The sequence below is a fragment of the Mus musculus genome, chromosome 2, assembly GCF_000001635.26.
Source record: "Mus musculus strain C57BL/6J chromosome 2, GRCm38.p6 C57BL/6J".
In the NCBI taxonomy this organism is placed as follows: Eukaryota; Metazoa; Chordata; class Mammalia; order Rodentia; family Muridae; genus Mus; species Mus musculus.
Genome location: NC_000068.7, coordinates 66,672,808 through 66,694,475, shown reverse-complemented (window position 1 = coordinate 66,694,475; position 21,668 = coordinate 66,672,808). Strand labels below are relative to the sequence as shown.

Genomic DNA, 21,668 nt, shown 5'->3' with positions numbered 1-21,668 from the left:
TCAGAAAATGGTTACAAAGATAAATTTATTTTTGTGGGGTAGGGTATCCATTTGTGTGTGAAATCCTAGAAGATAACCTTTTCCAAGAATAGCAACACTCAGCAGCAGCAGCAGCAGCAGCATCCTAACCCATTGACTAAGCCAACCGAGATAGTGTCTGACATAGCTGATACAGAAAGGAACTCTGAGAACTCGTGATTAGTGGAATAATATTGATAGTTTACTCAAATGTACATTTCATGGTATAAATAATACTAAGAATATATTTAAAGCTTTTATTTAATTGCATACTATAGCTGATAAAACTAAATACATTATAGTAGAGCAGGAAGTGTAGCTAAATTGACACTAGACTATATAGATTGCAAGTAAAATAATTTTGACTTCATGAATTGAGTCAGTCAACTTAATTTTCTATATACTTTATACAAAAATGGAGCATAATTATATGTTTATATATGTATATAAAGATTAGTACATATAAAATACAATTTCAGGGAGCTCTTTGGCACACTAGAATATACTATATGTTTCTTGGTGATTTATATTTCAAATTTGTTTACTAGCAAAATTAATAAATTACTAGAGATTTAGACTTGAAATCATTGCAGTCATTAAATTACTGTCAAAAATGCTCAATTGATAGCTTTAAAATAAGAATATCTGTGGTTCAAAATATGGCTCAGGGTGGATATGATATGGATAGAGCACTTGCTATAGAATCCAGAACGACCTGAACTTGCATCCCAATCATGTACATAAAAGCTAAGCTGGCAGTCATGTCTATCATCCCTGTGTTGGTGAAGCAGACACAGGTGGATCCAGGAGCCTGCAGGCCAGCCAGTCTAGTGGAAAAGAGGAGTTCCAAGTTCAGTGAGAGACCTGTCTCAAAACATAGATGTAGGAGTCGTTAGGAAAGACATCCCTGCATGTACTACCAGACACACTCACACATACACAGAGAGAGACAGAGACACAGAGAGACAGACAGAGACAGAGACAGACAGAGACAGAGAGAGTCTGAGAGAGAGACACAGACAGAGACACAGAAAGAGATGTATGTGTGCAGACACACACAAATTTTTCAACAACTTTAGTTCAAGGGCATTGATCAACTAAGACAATGGTAGAAATATATTCAAGGTTTAGTAGAGAAGCATATTCTGGCACTAAAATTAATTTTTTAACTTTATCTTACACTCAAAACCAGTTTTTCAAACAAACCAATAATCATTTACTTACTGAGCTGTAGATTTGTTTGTGCTAACTCTCTTACAAGAAGGCAGGCTTCTTACAGCTACATGTTCTGAACCCATGAAGTACTTGGATTCCTGAGTACCTCTGTAAATTCTCTCTCTCAGGTTCTCCATTTCTATGCTGCTTAAGAATCAATTTCAGGGAAAATGTATTGACTTACTAATATATATGTCAATATGAGTAATTGTGTCTTAAATGATTGTACTGAGTATTCAAAACATGATTGACAAGCTATCTCACATGTGTGCACATTTTAGGGTAACATTGGTGGACTGATTTCCTTCATATTAGTTCTTTTTCCTCTAGGGTTAAAGGACATTCTGTTATATTGAGCTTGTGTATCTAATTTCTCCGTCTTCCAAATCCACAAGTTCTGTTCTTCTCATTTCCTCACTCATCACAGACCACTGAGTGGCGGGAAAAAGCCAAATGTCTGTGAATCACAGAGCATCTGCATCAGAATCAGTAAATAAGTCAACAGTAAAGCATCCAAAATTGAGATGTTTATCCTTTGTGAGTTCCCTAAATGGTTGCTTCTAACAGTTCCATCCTTGGCAGGTTATGAACGCAAATCTTCAACTGGTCAAATCAGTAGAGAATCTAGGAATGGAAAGATTTGGAAAAACATCAGGAAAACTTGCTGCAAGATAGTAGAGAACAGCTGGTTTGAGTGTTTCATTGGCCTGGTCACTCTGCTCTGCACAGGCACTCTGGTGAGCTCTCAGCCTCAGGAAATGTCATGTGAAAATATGCTCTACGACTAACAATTCAGATTGTCACTATGCCAAATGACTTTACTCAGGATACTTAATATAACACCAGAGTTCATTTTCTGCACTCTGTTAGCATTACAAAATACATCACACCTTATTAGAAACATTGTAGATGATTAGATAGTAAATTTAATATCAATGTGATTTTAAGTTATATTAATTTTTATCAACGGTGTGTTTATGGTAAACTTTATATTTATAATATATACAAATGTTTAATATGAGTATTTAAGTAACAAAATTAAATAAACAATGATTTCAAAATGTACATTTTGTAATTGGAAAGGAAAGTGAAAATATATACTTGGTTCTACTGGTTTTATTAAAGTTTTACTCATTAATAAATTCCACAGATTAACACCCCCAAATTGATATAGTGTGCTTTTCTAAAATTGTAGTAAAAGCCACTGAAAATTGGTGTCTGAGAAGAAACAAATGAACGAGTCCAGGTAGCTAGCTATGACTTGGTTGCTAACAAGCATCAGAAGTCTACAACCATATTCTGACTACACACAATAAGTTTCTCCATGGGTAGCCATCAATTTGTGGATTTCTTCTTCACTTTATACATTTGTTTGATCTTCATAAAATCTTTTTCAATAGGATGTGCATGCGTGTTTCCTCCCCATCCCTTTTGTTGTATAGCACATAACTTTGCAGTGATGACGTAAGTGTCAGTCATCCCTGTTTGCCGGGTAAACACTTTCTTTTTAAAAAAAAAATAATTTCTTGGTACAAGCACTCAAAAAGTCAGTCAAATGACATCTCAGTTTATATGGAGCACCTACTATGACATCCAGTTTTCTATTCTGTCCAGGAACAAACACTTAAAAAGTCACTTATCTTATAGGTAGGGAACAGAAGGCTTGGACACCGTTCCCCCCCCCCCCAGGAGGACGGCCAGGTGCTCCTTGCAGTTTCTTTCTCCATCACAAGTTCCTTTTGAAGATATCATGCTATCTTCCTGTTGCTCAAATGCACAGGCTACAAAGAGTGTAGCTAAAATTTCAGATAACCCTTCTTTCACTAGATCCAGCTGAAAAGAAATAAGTAATTCAAGTCACCTTATAAATAGGTTAGACCAGTATTGTCAAGCGTGGAATTTTGCCTTTGGGCCTGAGGTGCTCCAGAGAGCATTGTCTTTTCTTAGTAGCAGAAAGTGCCTTTTCCCCTATAGCATCTTGTGAACTTTCCATTCCATTCCTTGTTTATGTATAATGTTCAATTCACAGGACATCATAATGTAGCAGGTTAAGTTGGTGTGCAGCTTTGTATCACTGGAAAGTATTTTCACAGCAGTGTATCTGTCCTCTTTCTCAGCCTTGTGCTGTTTCTTCGATTCAATGGCCATCTGAATAATGGCCCCTAATTGTGTCCATATCTATCCTCACTTAAATGACAAAAGATCCCTGACAATGTGACTAAATTCAAGATCTTGAAGAGATCCTAGGTTCTCCATACGAATCAGAATTAAGCACAGTGGTCCTTATGGACACAAGATGCAAGCATTAGGGCCAAAGCACTATTAAAATGAGGATGAAAGTAGACTTTGGAGTAGTATGCCTTCAAAATGAAAGAAGATGTCACAAAACCGGATAAAAGCAAAGAAAATTCACTCTCCAGATACTGATTTTCAAATAAAAAAATTAATTATAGGTACATATTTCAAGACTTATAAGAACATAAATTTATTACTTCTCAGACAGCAAATTGCAGTGATCTTTACAGCAACTATGAACACACTAACTATTCCCTTATGATTTATTCCAAAACTATTCTCCCAATTCTTACAATATCCTACATATGGCCCATGCTTTCAGAACTTAACAGTTCCCTTCCTTAGTAATACCCTAGCCACTTGATAAAGGCTTTTGTTTGTACTGAAAGGATCCAGAAAGTAGGTAAAAAAAAAATACCTTAGTTATTGAAAATTTGTCATGGTCCTCAGGCAGAAACAGACTTAGTGGATATTACAAAAATACTCCGGAGTCCCAAAATAACCCACAGTCCCATCTTGAGTGGGAAAAGTGATTGTCTATCATATGTTTATGTCTGATGGCAGCTGACTGAGACATGTCCTTGTAATAGTGAAAATACTGTCTCTCAATTGAGAGGGTTCCTGTTGGACCAAGTTGTCATCTAGGTAGTTTCAGTCATGTTATCTAGCAACATTCATTGCTTCTGTGGAGTTACATTTGATGAGTGTTGAGAGTTTCAGATGACAATTGTAGAATCAACTATACAACTCAATATGTACTTTAAAAGTAGATGTCTTGATATATTGGGTGCAATTCCTTGCAATTATTTCATTCCCTGATTCTTTTGGCTTCGTTTGTTATAGTCTTACTGATGGAATAATGGTGGATTTTTATTTTGTGTCTTTGCTAAAATGTGTGTGACTGATTTTACTGATCTTAGAAGCTAAGCAGGGTCAGTCCAGGTTAGTACTAAGATGGAAAGCACTTTGTCTGTTGGGTACTAGGTATAAAAATCTATGCATAAAGTCACCCTGCTACAACTCATTTTTTCTAGATATCTTAGTTCCATTTTACAAAGTATTTTTACACGCAACCTGCTATTACCTATACATAGGGATCTGTCCTTCTATGAAAGGGATACTATGAAATGTCCTTCTTTATTTTCATTTTTATGTCATATCAGATTTGAAGTTGAATTTAATCCCATATAATCAGAGTTTCTAGAATACTTTGCATACTGCCATGTAAATTTTTAATTACAGGCTCTTGAAGACATATATATTGATCAGAGAAAAACCACTAAAATCTTACTGGAATATGCGGACATGATATTTGCATACATCTTCATTCTGGAGATGCTTCTCAAGTGGGTGGCTTATGGCTTTAAAGCCTTTTTCTCCAACAACTGGTACAAACTGGACTTTATGGTTGTTATCGTACGTATTTTTCTCTTTTTTTTTTCACTTTCCTTCATATTTATTTATTTATTTACTTATTTACTTATTCATTTATTTATTCTTTAATCCTTTTTAACAGTCCAGACTTTATCCCCCTCCCGATCCACCCTCTGTCTGTTTCACATCCCACAACTCTTCCCGCTCCCATCTCTAACATCCTACCAGACCTCCCCACTGCCTGGGTCCCCAAGTCTCTCATGGGGTGGGTGCATCTTCTCTGACTGAGTTCAGACCTGTCAGTTCTCTGCTGTATATGTGTTGGGAGCCTCATATAAGCTGGTGTATTCTGCCTGGTTGGTGGCTCAGTGTCTGAGAGAGATCTCGGGGGTTCAGATTAGTTGAGACTGCTGGTCTTCCTATAGGGTTGCCCTCCTCCTCAGCTTCTTCCAGCATTCAATAATACAACCACATTTGCATATTGTACATATTTTAAGCACTATTCTCCTCTGTTCAATCTCACCCTTTGACCTTATTGCCTCCTCTTCCCTCTTCCCTTCACATAAACATCTCATTTTCTACATTTGCACATCTGTAATATTTAATGTCTATTTATGCCCTGTCAATGCACAACTTGACACATAAAATATTACAATTATAGGTTATTACAATAATTCACACATGGAGTTACTGATAACAGAACAGTTTATTATCAAGATCTTGAAGAATCACTAAGAAAATCTTTAAATTCTATTGACATTTAAATAACATATCCACAATTTTAATATTTATTGTCATCAGATCCATTCTCACAGTATCAGTATTCTCTTATGGATCATTGGGTAGACATCAAGCTAACATTCCGGCTTCTGTTATTTTCTGCACAGAAACCAAGATGAAAAAAATCAAAAGTGGAAGTCAATAAATGCACTTCTCTTAGTGGAACCCTATAACAGTCTATCCTCCTCAGAGCAAAGGCCAACTTTTTATAATTAAAAGTCTCTTAAGATGGGGTGGTGGTAGTGCAAGCCTTTAGCCCCAGTTCCCAGGTGGTGGATGGAGGCAGATGAATCTCTGTGCATTTGAGACCAACATAATGTAGTGATATTGCCTGCTACTATACTTCCCACCCACCCCCATTCACAGTAGATGATCTACCAGCAATGGCTTTTGAAGCACTTCAAATTAGTCAATATGATTTCCATCTTATTGCCTCGGAATTCATTCTTTCACCTGGGATTTTGCAAGTGTTTATGTTCTAGCTGAAATGGAACCTTCAAAGTTCCATCGTCCCGTGCTTCCTAATAAAATCTACAACCACCGCAGTATTTTCTTGTTAACTTCCTTCACTTCCATAGTGCCTATGAATATTATGTAATTTACTCATTTGTCAGGTTATACTTTGTCTTCCCACACTTAAAGATAAATTTTATTAGGGCAAAGATTTTCTGAATATTATCCTCCCTCCTTTATCCACTCTGCCTTCTAGGCATATCATATAGCTGATAATGGCTACCCAACAAATAGATGATTGTCTATGCTATGAACAACTATGAAGGCTTTTCTGCTCATAATTAGTGACTTTCAATAGGTGCCTTCTAAGTTAATTTTTATGATTAGATCGACTCCATAAGAGACCCCAAAGGACACTGCAGCTCTACTCAAAGCTCTTTGCATCTCTATCCCCATATGCTTATGTGATGACATATTAACTCTTCTTTTTACATATGTGCAGGTGTTTTGTCTTAGCTTAATAGGCAAAACTCGAGAAGATCTGAACCCTCTGACATCAATAAAGTTCCTTCGAGCACTAAGAGTTCTGTCGCAGTTTGAAAGAATGAAGGTAAGACATATTTAAAACTCAGCTGTGAGTTTTCCTTTAGAACCGCTAGGTTTCCATCAATTAACAAGCTTGATTCTTGGTGTAAATGGTTACTTTTAAACAAACAAATAGCATTACCTTCTACTGCATTACAAAGAGAGAAGCTTTGCTCGTCACACCTTTAGTGATTTTTGGAACCTTTGACTCACAAGACATGAAAACTAATGAAATAAGTAACGGCAAGTAAAGAATGAGAAATTAAATACAGCTTCAGAAACAATATATTTCTAACCCTCATATTTATGTACCTATTTGTATCATACCTTTATATTAAAATTATATTTTATATATGATATAAAATACAAATGTAGAAATATATATGGGGTAATATCAGGAAACGCTTCAGTTTATTAACTATTTTAGTATTTTAATTAACTGTAAATTAATTTTATACATGTATTTTGAGCATATTTACCCAAAAATTCCCTTTAACGTCTCCCAGATCAACCTCCACCTCCCTATATCTCACACCAATGTCATGTCTTCTTCCCCTCTTTTATTTAATGCTCATTTTATAGTTTGTACTGACCATATGCTTCTGGGGGTGAGAAATCTACTGGAATATAATTGACCCATATAGAGCCAAACCCTCAAAGAAAACTGACTCTCACTCCACAGAAGTCATTACTATCCCTGGATCTTCAGCTAGGAATAGGGTCTCAGGAACTCATTTCTACTCCATGCTACAGTGTTGACTTGTTTATTCTGTGTAGGTGCTGTCAGTTAATGAATGCAGGGGTCTGTCATGTCTAAAATACACTGTTTAAACCTGGTCATTTCTAACCTGTGTTTCTGACAATTTTTCTGCCCCTTTATTCTGCCATGGTCTGAATCTTAGGGAGAAAATTATTTAAATATTCGATTTGTGGCTGAGCACTTATTCATGCTCTTGACATTCATTTTTTTCTGCATTAACCATTATCCAATGCACAAAGGGACATCTGATGATGTCTAAGAATTGCACTAATCTACAGAAAGAAAAATTCAAATTAATGAAATAGTTTGGTACCATGACCATTTACCAAAATAATTGCAGTAGACCTACACCTAGAACCTGTTAACTCCCAAACCATGGGTGTTTATATATATTTTTTTTATCAGTTATAAAGTACCAAGCAAGCATCTCTGTCCTTCTAAGTAGGACACCTTATATCCAACCAGAAATCATATAATTATTCCCATAACATCCGCAGCTATTTCACTTTGGCCATATCTTGTCTCCACGGTAGTTACTGCAGTTCACAGCATTCACAGCTGAGGAAGACATTTGAAGTCTCCCCCAAACCCCAGCAATCTGCCCAGCACTCTGCGGTGTTAGGAAAGCTAGGGTAGAAGCAGTTCCTAGTCAGAACCAGGTTGATTACTCCAGATTCTATGACCAATGTGTATGGTGTCTTCAGCAATAAGGTCCTATCATCAAGTCCTGTTGAAAGACTAAAAGCAATGACAGTACTCTGTATTGTACTGGGAACCTTGCAGTCATCTCTGACCAACAACTTAAGGGGGTATTCCACACTTGCCTTGGGCTTTTTTATTTAGCAATCTATGGCTTTGGAATAACCATCATCCCCTACGTAGGGTGCCTTCAATTTCACAGACACAGACACACACACACATACAGACACAGACAGACACACACACAGACACAGACCGACACACACACAGACACACACACACACACACACACACATATATATATTCATACACACCTACAATATGTACATAAAAGTATATACATGTTTGTATATATCATATATATGAAGGTTGTAAAATAGTAGGCTTCCATAGGCTTTAGAAGCAACCTTCATGTTAGTTGTTCTTCCCCCAGTTCCTATTTGTACACCACCCCACTTAGACCTTGTTCCTCATTATTCCTCTACTGTTTCTTATATCACCTGCACTCTATTCTCCCCTTAAGATCCTTATCCTCCTTTGCCACCAATGGTCCCTTTTCAGTTCAAATTAAAACATAAACACAACAATTCAATGCTATGGCTACATATGAGTGATACGTCACATGCAATGTTGGTAATTCTGAGTTACCTCATTAAATGCAGTGCTTTCCAGAACAATCCATTTACATAGACATTCCATAATCTCATTTTATTTTTTTCACAGCTGAATAAAGTGCTGTTGTATGTAGACAACATTTTAGTTATCCATTCATTATTTGATGGACATTTATGCTTTTTCCACATCCAAACTAAACTGGGGTAGTTTGCATATTATTTACTAAATTAATCTCAGCTTTGATTTTTTTTTATAAATAAATTCACCTAAAGTCACACATCACACATAGTTAATTCATACTTGTGCTTTCTCCCCATGTGGATGCTAAAGCTTCTCTGAACAATATGAAGATAACCAATGGGCTCAGCTATATAAATGCCCAAATATCTACAATATCAGCAAATGTCCAGTGCCTTCATTTTAGGGTTATAGTAAAGTCTTCGAAAATATACCCTAAGTCAAAACATTAATCCATGAACATAAATTCATGGCACATAAGCAAAGATATGTGGAAAGGATATAAGTATAATAATGGTTAGAAAATAAAACAACAGCAAAAAAAAATGTTTAGACTGATGATGGAAAACAGAATTGATGGTGCTTCCAGGGAGGAAACAAAATAAAAATATAAATTCCTAGTGAGAACAAAAGAGGCCTCTACAGTTTGAAGAAATTCTGTTGGGTATAGCAAGCAGTTCAATTTCGAGGCAAAAGTTTCAGTGCAGTAAGAAGAACGAAGTTCTAATTAAGATGTTGAAAGGAGATGAGAAAAGGAAGACAGCGACTGCAGACTGTGGCTGGTGCTCACATCCTTTCTCCAACCTCTCACCCCGCCTGGCTCATTACTAGTGTAGCTCAGTGAGGAGAGAGGTGTCTGAGTTAGAGCTGCCATGTTTCCTGAGCCAATCAATTGCTTTGACGTTGTTAACACATTCACCGTTGCTTCATATTTCCTGTGCCTTTCCTTTACTGTCTCCTTCGCAAGGCCATCCTTCCAAAACGCATAACCCTCAAGTCACTTCTCATCCTGTTCTCTATCACTTTTATATATTTATACACAATCTAATTCATGAACTGAGTTTAAGTTATCTTAACCATTCTAAGATAGAATTAACTGAAATAAATATTTTATTGTAGTACTTAAACTAATCAGTTCTCTTGCCTATTAATGATGTGCCAAATTTTTGAAGGAATATTGACTTATAATTTTTATTAAAAGTGAGTGACTGTTGAGTTAGTTCCACTTACTTGGATATTAAATATTCAAACTCTAGATATACATGATAAATGACTCAATGTGTTACTATATTAATTAGTACTTTAAATCTGATCAGAAATTAAAATGGTTTTCTTTTCTTACCTAAAATGCTCATTTTCTTATACTTCAGGTGGTCCTGAGAGCTTTGATAAAAACAACCTTACCCACTGTGAGCGTGTTTCTAGTCTGCCTAATGATCTGGCTGCTTTTCAGTGTTATTGGAGTGCAGTTATTTGCTGGCAAGTTCTATGAATGCATTGACCCAACAAAGGGAGAAAGATTCCCTGTATTTGAAGTTATGAATAAAAGTCAGTGTGAAAAACTGTTATTCAATGAATCAATGCCGTGGGAGAATGCAAAACTGAACTTTGATAATGTTGGAAATGGTTTTCTTTCTTTACTCCAAGTGGTGAGTATACTTTTTTTAACCTACTTGAAATCACATTCATGTTCAAGTTAGAGTCCAAGCTTGCATCTAAAACAGACTATGTGGATAATGAACAGATTATAAAATGGCTGTGTGATTATTAACTGATAGATAACAATTATGAGATGCATGCTGTTCTAGGCTTCTTTCAAGATTCAGTAAGGTAGAGTCTCTTGTGGGAGAAGCAAGTGGGGTGACAGTGCAGACACGGGGAGGAAATGCCTGGACTTGATGATTTCCACCATTGCTCATTGGTAACAGGCTCACAGCCCTTCAGTCTGTCTTGAATGGCTATTGTCTTTACATCACTTAAAATGCTGAGTGATGGTTACTCAGTAGTCCGATATCCAGCAGATATGTAGGGTCCACCATTCAAATCACATGAGTAAGACCACAAGTACAACTTAGAAGTTTATTAACATGTAATTAGAATTTTAATGTTAGGTTCCTTTGTCTTTTGAAACCATACCAATTATTTTATGCATTTGAAATAAATTAGGTAAAAATAACAATCTGACATTAAATGTTTTAAATATCTTAGTTGCACATTATATTGAAGTGTGGCCAACCCCACCATTCAGTGTTCTAGAGTACTAAACAAAATGGAAATAAGGTTTGCTTTTTATTCACTAGAAAAGGTTTTCTATAAGATTCACATATATTTTACTTTCAACAGGCAACATTTAATGGATGGATCAGTATTATGAATTCAGCAATTGATTCTGTTGGTGTAAGTATCTGACATTCACAATGTTATTGTCAAGGTGCTAATTTAAACATGGGTCAGAATAGTAATTTATGTAGATTAAATCACTTATTTTTTTACCTTATGTGAAAAAATAAGTGATTTAATCTACATAAAATAACTTATTTTTCACATCAGCATTGAATTCCCTTCCAATAATGTATGCAAAAGTTGAGACCTAGTTATCCTGCTTGAAAGATTATCATCTTTTTAAACCATAACTAAACCAAATTAACACATTTAAATTTCCAAATGAATAGAACTAGGATAGCCTCCCATCAAGATGCCAGGAAAGGGTTTACTTTATCTATCAGGGCCGAGTGTTCTTGTCCTCATTTGTCTCCTAAGTCCTGTAGTTTAAGAAGTTACTATCCATATTTTACTAATTTTTTTTCGCATTTAATTTTAGGTAAACATGCAGCCCAGCTTTGAGTACAACCTCTACATGTATAGTTACTTTATCATCTTTGTTATCTTTGGATTATTTCTTCCTCTCTGTATGCTGATTGGTGTTATTATTCGCAATTTCAACAAGCAGAAAATTAAGATAAGTATAAATATTCTTTCTACATGCTTAAAAATCTGACTTTACAAAAATATTTTTAGGATTGTCTTCTTGGTGTAATGTCAGTTCTACATGGTACAAATGTAATATAACAATAACTCACGTTCGTGTACAATGCAAATATTACAAAAATGCTCAGCCTTTTTGTATCTGCAATATTTAAAGAATATTCAGAGAAGAGGTAAAGTTAAAACATTCCTGTGTGTTTGCAAGTAATAGTGTAATGAAAACCAAAAAACAAAATTTTACTATATATGTTCAGAAAAAAAATTACTTACTAAATAAGGTCTCGCTACTCTTTGAAGTAGGCACATGATAAATTTAAGGCATTGCTAAAGTATAAATACAGTCACTTTTACAGTTAGGCACAGGACCTAAATGATGACATATAGAAATTAAATGTATTTTAAATTTGATATTTTGCAGACAAATCCTTCCAGATATACATAAAATTATTGAGTTCTAATTGTCTCAGAATGACTCAATTTTAAGTTAATTCTACCCACAGGCATCATCAGCCCTACTCACTGTGTGTGTGTGTGTGTGTGTGTGTGTGTGTGTGTGTGTGTGTGTGTGTGTGTTGGTATATGTGTTTAGGTGCAAGATGTATGTGCACATAAGTGGATATCCATATATAAACTAAAGGTAACTTAAGGTTTCATTCCAGAGGGGTGAAATCTACTCAATCTACTCTTTCTTTTGTTTGCTTGCTTGCAAAAAACTTCTCTCAGTAGCCCTTGTCCAGAGCTCCTTAAACCCTCTAGCCTAACTAGCCAGTGCACCACAGTGATCTTTCTGTCTCTGCCTCAACAGCCTCAGAATCACGTGTGAGGTCATCATGCAGGACCTTTACCTGTGTTCTGAAGATCAAATTCAGGTCCACTTGCTTGCAAGGCAAGCACATTGCCATTAGACATCTCCCTAGCACCAGAAAAGTTCTGCATTTCAATGTATTCTTAGCCTTCAGAGTCATAAGCATGGGTACAGTCTAAGTTAGAGAGCACCTTTTTAAGTAAATAAAGTCATACCTCATAAATCCAAGCCATGTGAGTGTTTAACAATGCAGTCTTCTGCTCCAGGGATGCAGAAATGTAGGGGACTGTGTATGATTTAATTTAATGCTGTAGCAACCTAAGATTGTTGGCTCCATGATGGCAGTACATGTCATTTCTAGCCCAGATTATGATTGAAGCATAAACAATTACTATTTCCCAAATTAAAGACACTCTTTACTTTAGATGTTCAGTATGAGATACTCAAATTAGCACTAGAAACACAAAATAAGTCAGCTCTAGAAAGTACTGTTCAATAAATGCTATACACTTCCAGAATTATTTTTTAAAAATGTTTTGATTACATTTGTAAAATTTGGCCATATTTTGAATTTATAGAAATGCAAAACTATTCACTTCTAATTTTAATTACTTCTGCTTGGTAACAGACACAAACCATATCTATTAAAGCCAATTTGTCATGGCAGGCCTCTTGTGTCTTCCACTGTGTCTCCTTATCTATCTAACTGAAAAGACAAACATGCAATAAAGATAGTTGACTATCATATACTCTGTGTATTTTATATGGATTTTTATATTGAAATGCCAAAACTTGATTGTGCAAAGAATGAAGTCTAGTTTTCTAAAGTGCACAACAATAAAGGGGAAATTTTGGGTGAAATGCAATTTTCATATCTTTTTTATTTGTTTATTTATTTTTTTTACCAGGGAGGATCAAACATCTTTATAACAGTAAAACAGAAAAAACAGTACCGGGCCCTGAAGAAGCTCTTGTATGCAGACGTCCAGAAACCAACACCCCGCCCCAGAGTAAGAAAATATTATTTTGAATCTTAAAAAAAAATTCATTTTGTTCAGGCTAGGAATATAGCTTAGTGGCAGAATGCTTGCCTAACAAATCCAAGGTCCCAGGTTCAAGCCCTAGCACCTGAAGTAAATTAATACCTTTGAAAAAGTAAGCATAAAGTGTCTACTTATTATATCTTATAAGTACCATAAATGATTTTATATTATTATTTAAAAAATGTTAGCTGTAGTGGAAAGTGCCTGCAATCCCAGAACTTGGGAAGTAGAGGCAGTAGTATCAGGAGATTATGGCTGGTCTTCCGTGTGTGTGTGTGTGTGTGTGTGTGTGTGTGTGTGTGTGTGTGTGTGTGTGTGTGTAAAAAAAACTGTATCTTGACAACAATCATAAAATACAATTTTTGACAAAGGATTCAAGTGCTGTTTTTGTGTTATCTGGGGAGGGGAACTGTAGAATCCAGAAATTATGCATAGAAGTATTGAAGTATCTTGTTAATAGACATTGCCCTTTTCTTCACCTACAGAACAAATTCCAAGGCTTCCTTTTTGACCTAGTAACACACCGTGTCTTTAATGTTATCATCATACTTCTTATCTGTTTCCAAGCAACAACCATTATGATACAAAAGGATGAGCAGAGTCCACAAATGGAAACTGCCATCTTCTGGATGAACTCCATTTTTGTCATGCTGTTCACTCTGGAATGCATACTGAAGCTCACTGCCTTCCGTTGCCACTACTTCACCAGTGCATGGAATGTTCATGACTTTATGGTGGTCATTTTCTCCATTACAGGTAAGGTTGGCTCTTGTCATTTTTCTTTAGAATATTACTTCAGTCTATCACAATATGTATTGAGATGGTGACCTTGAAGAAGCAATGGTGAGACCATTTTCTTTCCCAAAAGATAGATCACTGTCATATGTGTGTGACTGTGTGTGTGTCTGTGTGTGTGTACAATTACTATGTTTTAGACAATACAGCATATTACATATTATATGTGTTTGGAAACATAAGTGTTATCACAAACTCGTTACGTGCTTGTTTATCCCTAATCTATAACATTGTCGGCTACCATGAGAAGGAGCACCACGTATTAAAATACATGGCTTCTAAAGCTCACTAAGATTCCCTACTTTTAAGTATTTTCAAATGTTCTCAACCTTCTCCGCATTAAAATTTTAGTACTTAAATGACTTTGTTCCTAGTCTGTGAATTTGTCTGTGGTTTTCTCTTACTTGAGTAACTTTACATTTGTTGACAAATACATTTCATTGTCCTCTTGCTAAATAGATAGAACTCTGCATGTTAAGGTTAGGAAGATTTTCTGCATACATATCATTTACAGACTATCAGGGCATACATATGCAGAGCAGAACAATCACACATGTGCTGAAGCACAGAGTACCATAGCACAAGGCAAATGAAAGAGCACCTTATCAGTAACTGGGGGTCCCCAATGGAGGAGTTAGAGAAAGGACTGAAGGAGCTGAAGGGGTTTGCAAGCCCATAGGAAGAACAACAATATCAACCAACCCAGAACTCCCAGGGGCTAAACCACCAACCCCATGGCTCCAGCTGCATATGTAGCAGAGGATTGCATTATCTGGCATCAGTGGAAGGGGAGTCCCTTGGTCCTGTGGAGGCTCAATGATCCAAAGTGCGGTAATGCTAGAGTGGTGAGGCAGGAGTGGGTGGGTGGGTGAGCACCCTCAAAGAAGCAGAGGGAGTAGGGATGGGATGGGGGTTTGTGGAGGGGAAACTGGAAAAGGGGATAACATTTGAAATGTAAATAAAGAAAATATCCAATAAAAGAAAAGAAAAAAAAGAAGTGAATTTAAACAGAGACCTACTGTGTAAGGGCATATCCGGGCACTAAACTTAGGGCAAAATTATAGCAGGAATAGAGAAATGTCTTTAGTGTTTGCTTCTGGGTAAACAGGGTGTGATCTCCATGTGAGTAAGGAGTATTTAAGAATCAAAGATTTAATGCCTGCACTTAAGGCACAGGGATCGTTGCAGAAAAGGGGTAGATAGGAAGAATGTAAGAGCCAGAGAACCAGGGAATCTGCTGTGAGATTGTGTCTCCTAAGAATGTCAGAAACTCCATCCATGGAATCTCACCAATGTGGCTGTATAAACACTAGATGAATAAGGATGATAAATATGCTACAAGGGAAAGCCCAGGATATCTCTACCATACACAAACAACTATAGGAAACAAGTAATGTTATCAGTATTTCCAGGGAAGAGCACACCAATTGGTTATCCCATGCCAAATGGTCAACCCTGAAAATGCATATATATATATATATATATATATATATATATATATATATATGTGTGTGTGTGTGTGTGTGTGTGTGTGTGTGTGTGTGTATGTATATGTATGTGTATATATATACATATATATATATATATATATATATATAAAACACTACACAGAATTGGCAGGTTGTATTTGCATATTAAGGAACAATTATGTATGATGTGTTTATGCATATATATATATATTCATCTGCAGAATCAGAGAGAGAGAGAGACATAGACATATATAAATATATGTGTGTAAACAATTAATGTAAAAAGGAGCCTTAAATTTAAAATAGAGGAAGGAAAGGTATATGGAAATGTTTATATGAAGGGAAGGGAATCTGATGGGATTATATTATAATCTCAAAAAGTAAAAAAAATTAAAAGGTTAATGATATCAATCAGAAATTTCATAACAGAAAATAAATATATACATTACCTGTCTAAAATGAGTTCAGAAATTTCACTTTCAGTAAAATAGTGAATTCATGTCACTGATTACTGAAAGAAAAATATGAGTTTGATAGGAAAGCATATAGAGATGGAAAGAGGCAACAGGAAAGAAACAGTGAATTATATACCTACAGTGACTGAGGTAGGAGTTACAGAGTGAGCAGGAATAACAAAAGCAGCCACAGAGAAGGTGATTAACCCTGAACTTCCAGCCTTCTGAGGCAGTCATCTGGCCAAGGCACTGATGCAGTCAACTGAACTAAAATAATGAGTATTATTAAAATGAGATGGTTAAAGACTGACGTGAGCCCTTGGATGGTTCATTGAGGGGGAGGCTGAGGTGCACAAGGAGACCATGAACCACTTACTGAGTCTTCAGCTGAGTGTAAGAGATGAGAACAGCATGAGTCACAGATCAAGGGGACGATGAGAAAGAACTGAGTTGGACAGATAATCCACAAAGGGTCAGGAATGTATCATAGCTTTTAATTTAAAAAAAAAATGATTGGACAAAATGTGCCTGGGAGTTTCACTGGAAAGTTACAAAGATACTTATGCTGCCATTTTGCCTTAGAAATATAGAGTAGATGAGAATATGCATTCTGCACATTAAAGTGTTACACGAAAAATAATGTCATCTGCAGAGTCAGAGTTTAGATAAGGGGTTTAATTTCCTGGCAGTGAGCATGAGGATGAATTTGTGCTCACGAAAGTGAGGATGCCTCTTTATTAATGGAACACCTTGGAAGATGGGAGAGAGATGGGAGTTTGTCTAGTGTACAAGAGTCACTAGTATCCATTAGAAGGAATATACATGTGACAGAACCCCACCAAAATGCCATCTTGGAGGGTGGGAATGTTAACAGAAGTATGAGACCTGATATTTCCTCTCAGCAAATACAAAAAAAAAAAGCCTCAGGACCCTGTCCTTTGCCACCAAAACTAACATGAAGCTATAAGGACATGCTCACACCGTCTGCTCATATTTAAAGGTCTTCGGACTCAGATACTATTTATAAAAGAAATAAATTAGATTACAATCTATGAACCACTGAATGCTATACATTTTTATAGTCTTGGTTATCAATAATATCTCCCTGCCTTGCATTCTATTCATCTTTAATAACTATCATAAGTTAATGCATTATAAAGTCATTGAGAGAAATTATATTATCCGTCTTTCTATATTTACATGATACATTGTGAAGGTGTTAGGCAAAATTCCTTAATCCAACAATGTTAGAAAATTTTTGACTATTGAACTACAGTGTGGATCTGGTCATCTGTGATTTCAAACCTAACTTAAAATAATAGCACAGACGAATTCTATTCTAAATTTTGGTACAGATCCTGACCATTGGTACAATTAGTAGTCAACTAACTCAATGTTCAATGTGCTTTTCCAGGATATAGGTTAAGTGATGGAGTAATGGCAGACTCATGAACTACAAAACTAGATCAGTTGCAAAATTAATTGTATTTTCTACATCGAGTTGTGTTTGAGTAACTTGGTTACTTCCCTGTATCTTTTCTCCGGTGAAGGGCTGCTGCTACCCTTGACAATAGGACAATACTTTGTGCCTCCTTCCCTGGTGCAGCTGATTCTTCTCTCTCGAGTCATCCACATCCTGCGTCCTGGGAAAGGACCGAAGGTGTTCCATGACCTGATGCTTCCCTTGATTCTGGCGCTCCCAGCATTGCTGAACATTAGTCTTCTCATCTTCCTGGTCATGTTCATCTACGCCATCTTTGGAATGTACAACTTTGCCTATGTAAAGAAAGAAGCCGGAATTAATGATGTGTCCAACTTTGAGACCTTTGGAAGCAGTATGCTCTGTCTCTTCCAAGTTACAACGTTTTCTGGTTGGGACGGGATGCTGGATGCAATTTTCAACAGTCAGTGGTCTGACTGCGATCCTGATAAAATTAATCCAGGGACTCAGGTCAAGGGAGATTGTGGGAGCCCTTCTGTTGGGATTTCTTATTTTGTCAGTTACATCCTCATATCATGGTTGATCATTGTTAACATGTACATTGTGTTGATCATGGAGTTCTTAAGTATTCCTTCTCAGAAAAAAAGCAGGACCTTGAGTGAAGATGACTTTAGGAGATTCTTCCGGGTGTGGAACAGGTTTGACCCTGATAGGACCCAGTACATAGACTCTAGCAAGCTTTCTGATTTTGCAGCTGCTCTGGATCCTCCTCTTTTCATGGCAAAACCAAACAAGGGCCAGCTTGTGGCCATGGATCTCCCCATGGCTGCGGGAGACAGAATCCACTGCCTCGACATTTTACTTGCCTTTACGAAAAGAGTGATGGGAAAGGATGAGAGGGTGGAGAAAATCCTTTCAGAGATAGAATCCGGGTTCATGTTAGCGAACCCTTTCAAAATCACTTATGAGCCGATTACAACTACTTTGAAACGCAAACAAGAGGCAGTTTCAGCAACCATCATCCAGCGTGCATATAAAAGCTACCGCTTAAGGCAAAATGACAAGAATGTATCAGATACTCCTGCTATAGATGACCGCAGAGATGATCTTACTTCTAAAGGTGCTCACTCTGGCAAAATCGAGGAGAAGGCATCTATTCAGACCCAGATTTAATGACACTTCCCACTTCTACTTTCTTTACATATGTCCCCAAGCACTAAATGTTAACTGATCTTAAGCTGGAGATCAGAAACTAGAGATAATGATAACATCTGTGTGCCCAGACATCTCCATGACAAGCTCAGCTTTAGGGTCAGTCTTCTGATGCATCAGAAAAGACAGCAGCTCAGCGTTGCTGCGGGTAGCTGAACTAGGTTACTGTTGTCTTTTTGGCTATTTAAAATGTTTCTACTTGGCTTGTCTAGTGTGGCCTCTAGTGGAAGATGTGTAGGAGGAAAGGAGAAGAAAGGGAAATAAAGGTCAGCAGCTATACAGTTTTCCTTGTATATTTTATATATAATTTTAGAGGCAACATGTTGCCACCCTTGAGGCTTAGTGGTTAATATGAGATAATTCCTTAAAGTGCAATTGTGCTTCAGAAATAAAAAAGCCCCGCATTAAATCACAAACATGCATAAACAAATGCTGGGAATGGATGGGAGAGGAATAATGCAGGTCTTCAGAAAGTGCCTTTCAGTTCAGTCTTGGGCTAATTTACAAGATCTATTTCTTAAAACTTTTAACTGAAACCTCCCCTTCCATTTTTTGCTTTCTTCCTGTTGCCTTTTTTTATTTTGTTTCCTTTTTTTTTTTTTGTTTGCTTGCTTGCTTGGCTTTGTTGCTGTTCTTTAGTTTTGGATAGTAGATGACATTGTTTCATTGCTCCTGGTTCCTCCTGGCTTGGCAAGCTCTCTGTGAGCTCCCCAGCAGCTGAGATTTCCAGAGCAGGAAGCATAGAAGAAACCACCCTTAATAATGAGTACATTTTCTGTATTTGATTCACATTTATATCTTTTTTAAAGTGCACATTTACTAAAAGGATACAATAAAGAAAAACGTTAATGGACTAAAGCTTTACCTTATTCTAAAAACTGGTGTATTTTTTACCACTTATCCATAGCAGGTGCATGCTATCATTAAATTAGAAGAGTCAAGGGCAACCAGCATGTTTAGGGATTTTCTGTGCCCTGACCCTTAATTTGGAAACTGGCCACTTGAAAGGTCTTTCCATTGCACTTTGTATTTCTTAAAATGTAAAGAAGAAAGTTATCCTTCAAACAATAGGGCTTGTCAATTAACAGATGAAAGTTAAGTTGGTATTTTATAACACCATTATATACACATTAGTTTTAGTGTTCACTTATCTTTTCCTTTCTTTGTTTTCTATCTTGTTATACATCTAAATACTCATGCAAATGTTTTCTAGTTGAGAATCTATGAAATAACAGACATTAGTTTTAACTACTGACATTATTTTTGTTAATATAAATAGTTTTAATTTCTTCACAAAAATTGTTGACTTCCATTCATGTAGTTTGAGAAATGATATTTTCTTCATTTGAATAAAAAACTGATTTCACTGTGCCTATGAAGTCCTCCAGAATTAAAAAAGAAAAAAATATATATTCTACTGACTTAGATAAGAAGCGTTAAATAGGTTTTATGAAACTCAATGCCATTATATCCTAGAGATTGTATTTTGTAATGAACGCATGGACTTGAGCCTTAATTCCTGTAATCTACTTCCAATCTTCAAAACTCTGTGACCTTACCAACTTGCCTTGGATGATCACCCAAGTAAATGTAATTTCAGAATCTGGTGGTTTTTCTGGATGTTGCTTGTTTGTTTGTTAGTTTGGTTTGTTTGGTTGGTTGGTTGGTTGGTTTTTATTAAAGTATTTCCCTTTCACTCTTCACTCTCTGTCATGTGATGGAGCCTAGAGAAGCATGGGAGGTCTAACTGGTGACATGATGACAGCTTCTGTGTAACCGCAATGTCTCAGTTTTCCAACTTCTGGGAATGTCTTAGTGAGGAAAGTGCTACAGATAGTAAGACTGAATCATAACTTGCTTCCATAAATCCCATTAAAACAACACACTGAGTTTGTAAAGTATTTTGCTGTTACCTATAAAGAATGACAAGCAATAGCCATCCAAAAAGTAGAATGTTTCATTTCTGAATGACTGTTACAGAATATCCTTCTTCTGAGATCCCATAGAAAATAATAAATATAACCTGCTAAGCACACTTGGCTTTGTTTGTTTTTTATACTGTTATTTTGTAAACCATGTTGGCAAATATGATTAGTAAATTTTAAATAATATTTACACAGTAATTTATTCATGTGTTCATCATCATAACCCAAGAATGAAAATTCCTAGGTTCCCTGTGAATCGCTGATGCTTACATATCAGCAGATGATCAGCTATCAAATCCTTGAGAGAACAAGTTAGGATGTTAATAACACTCATGTTGAATTTGAGATTCATTTGAGTATTAGCATAGTTGCCATATTTAGTCTTCTGTTCCACTAATAAAGCATGGATATTGGCTTTATTTAGAGGCTAACCATTTCTAAGGGGTTTCTGGATACAATACTTTTTTTCCATTGGTTTCCACATTTCTTTTATTCACTTTTGTTGATTTCTGCTTTTACTGTTAAAATTTCCTTCTTTCAATTGTTCCATTCTTCAACTTCATTTTTATACAATAGAAAGTTAAGTTGTTTACTTGCATATTTTCTGCACGACTGATATGCCTTCGCAAAAAGAATTTCAATATTTATTTGTGCCATAACATGCTAATGTGTTGCATGTATTTTATTTAGTTAATTATATATCTTCTTTTTAGAGACACACAAAAA

The 21,668-nt window shown here is 36.1% G+C and overlaps 1 protein-coding gene across 1 annotated transcript in view; it reads left to right on the top strand.

Moving 5' to 3' along the window:
• Nucleotides 1-21,050, top strand: part of Scn7a (sodium channel, voltage-gated, type VII, alpha) — a 111,485-nt gene extending 90,435 nt beyond the window's left edge. The window contains exons 17-25 of the mRNA NM_009135.2: nucleotides 1,816-1,970; nucleotides 4,771-4,944; nucleotides 6,638-6,745; nucleotides 10,183-10,461; nucleotides 11,156-11,209; nucleotides 11,634-11,771; nucleotides 13,508-13,612; nucleotides 14,131-14,401; nucleotides 17,915-21,050. Coding sequence (NP_033161.2) covers nucleotides 1,816-1,970; nucleotides 4,771-4,944; nucleotides 6,638-6,745; nucleotides 10,183-10,461; nucleotides 11,156-11,209; nucleotides 11,634-11,771; nucleotides 13,508-13,612; nucleotides 14,131-14,401; nucleotides 17,915-18,978 — 2,348 coding nt within the window. The 3' untranslated portion in view covers nucleotides 18,979-21,050. The remainder of the gene's footprint in view (nucleotides 1-1,815; nucleotides 1,971-4,770; nucleotides 4,945-6,637; nucleotides 6,746-10,182; nucleotides 10,462-11,155; nucleotides 11,210-11,633; nucleotides 11,772-13,507; nucleotides 13,613-14,130; nucleotides 14,402-17,914) is intronic.
• Nucleotides 21,051-21,668: the final 618 nt, after the last annotated feature.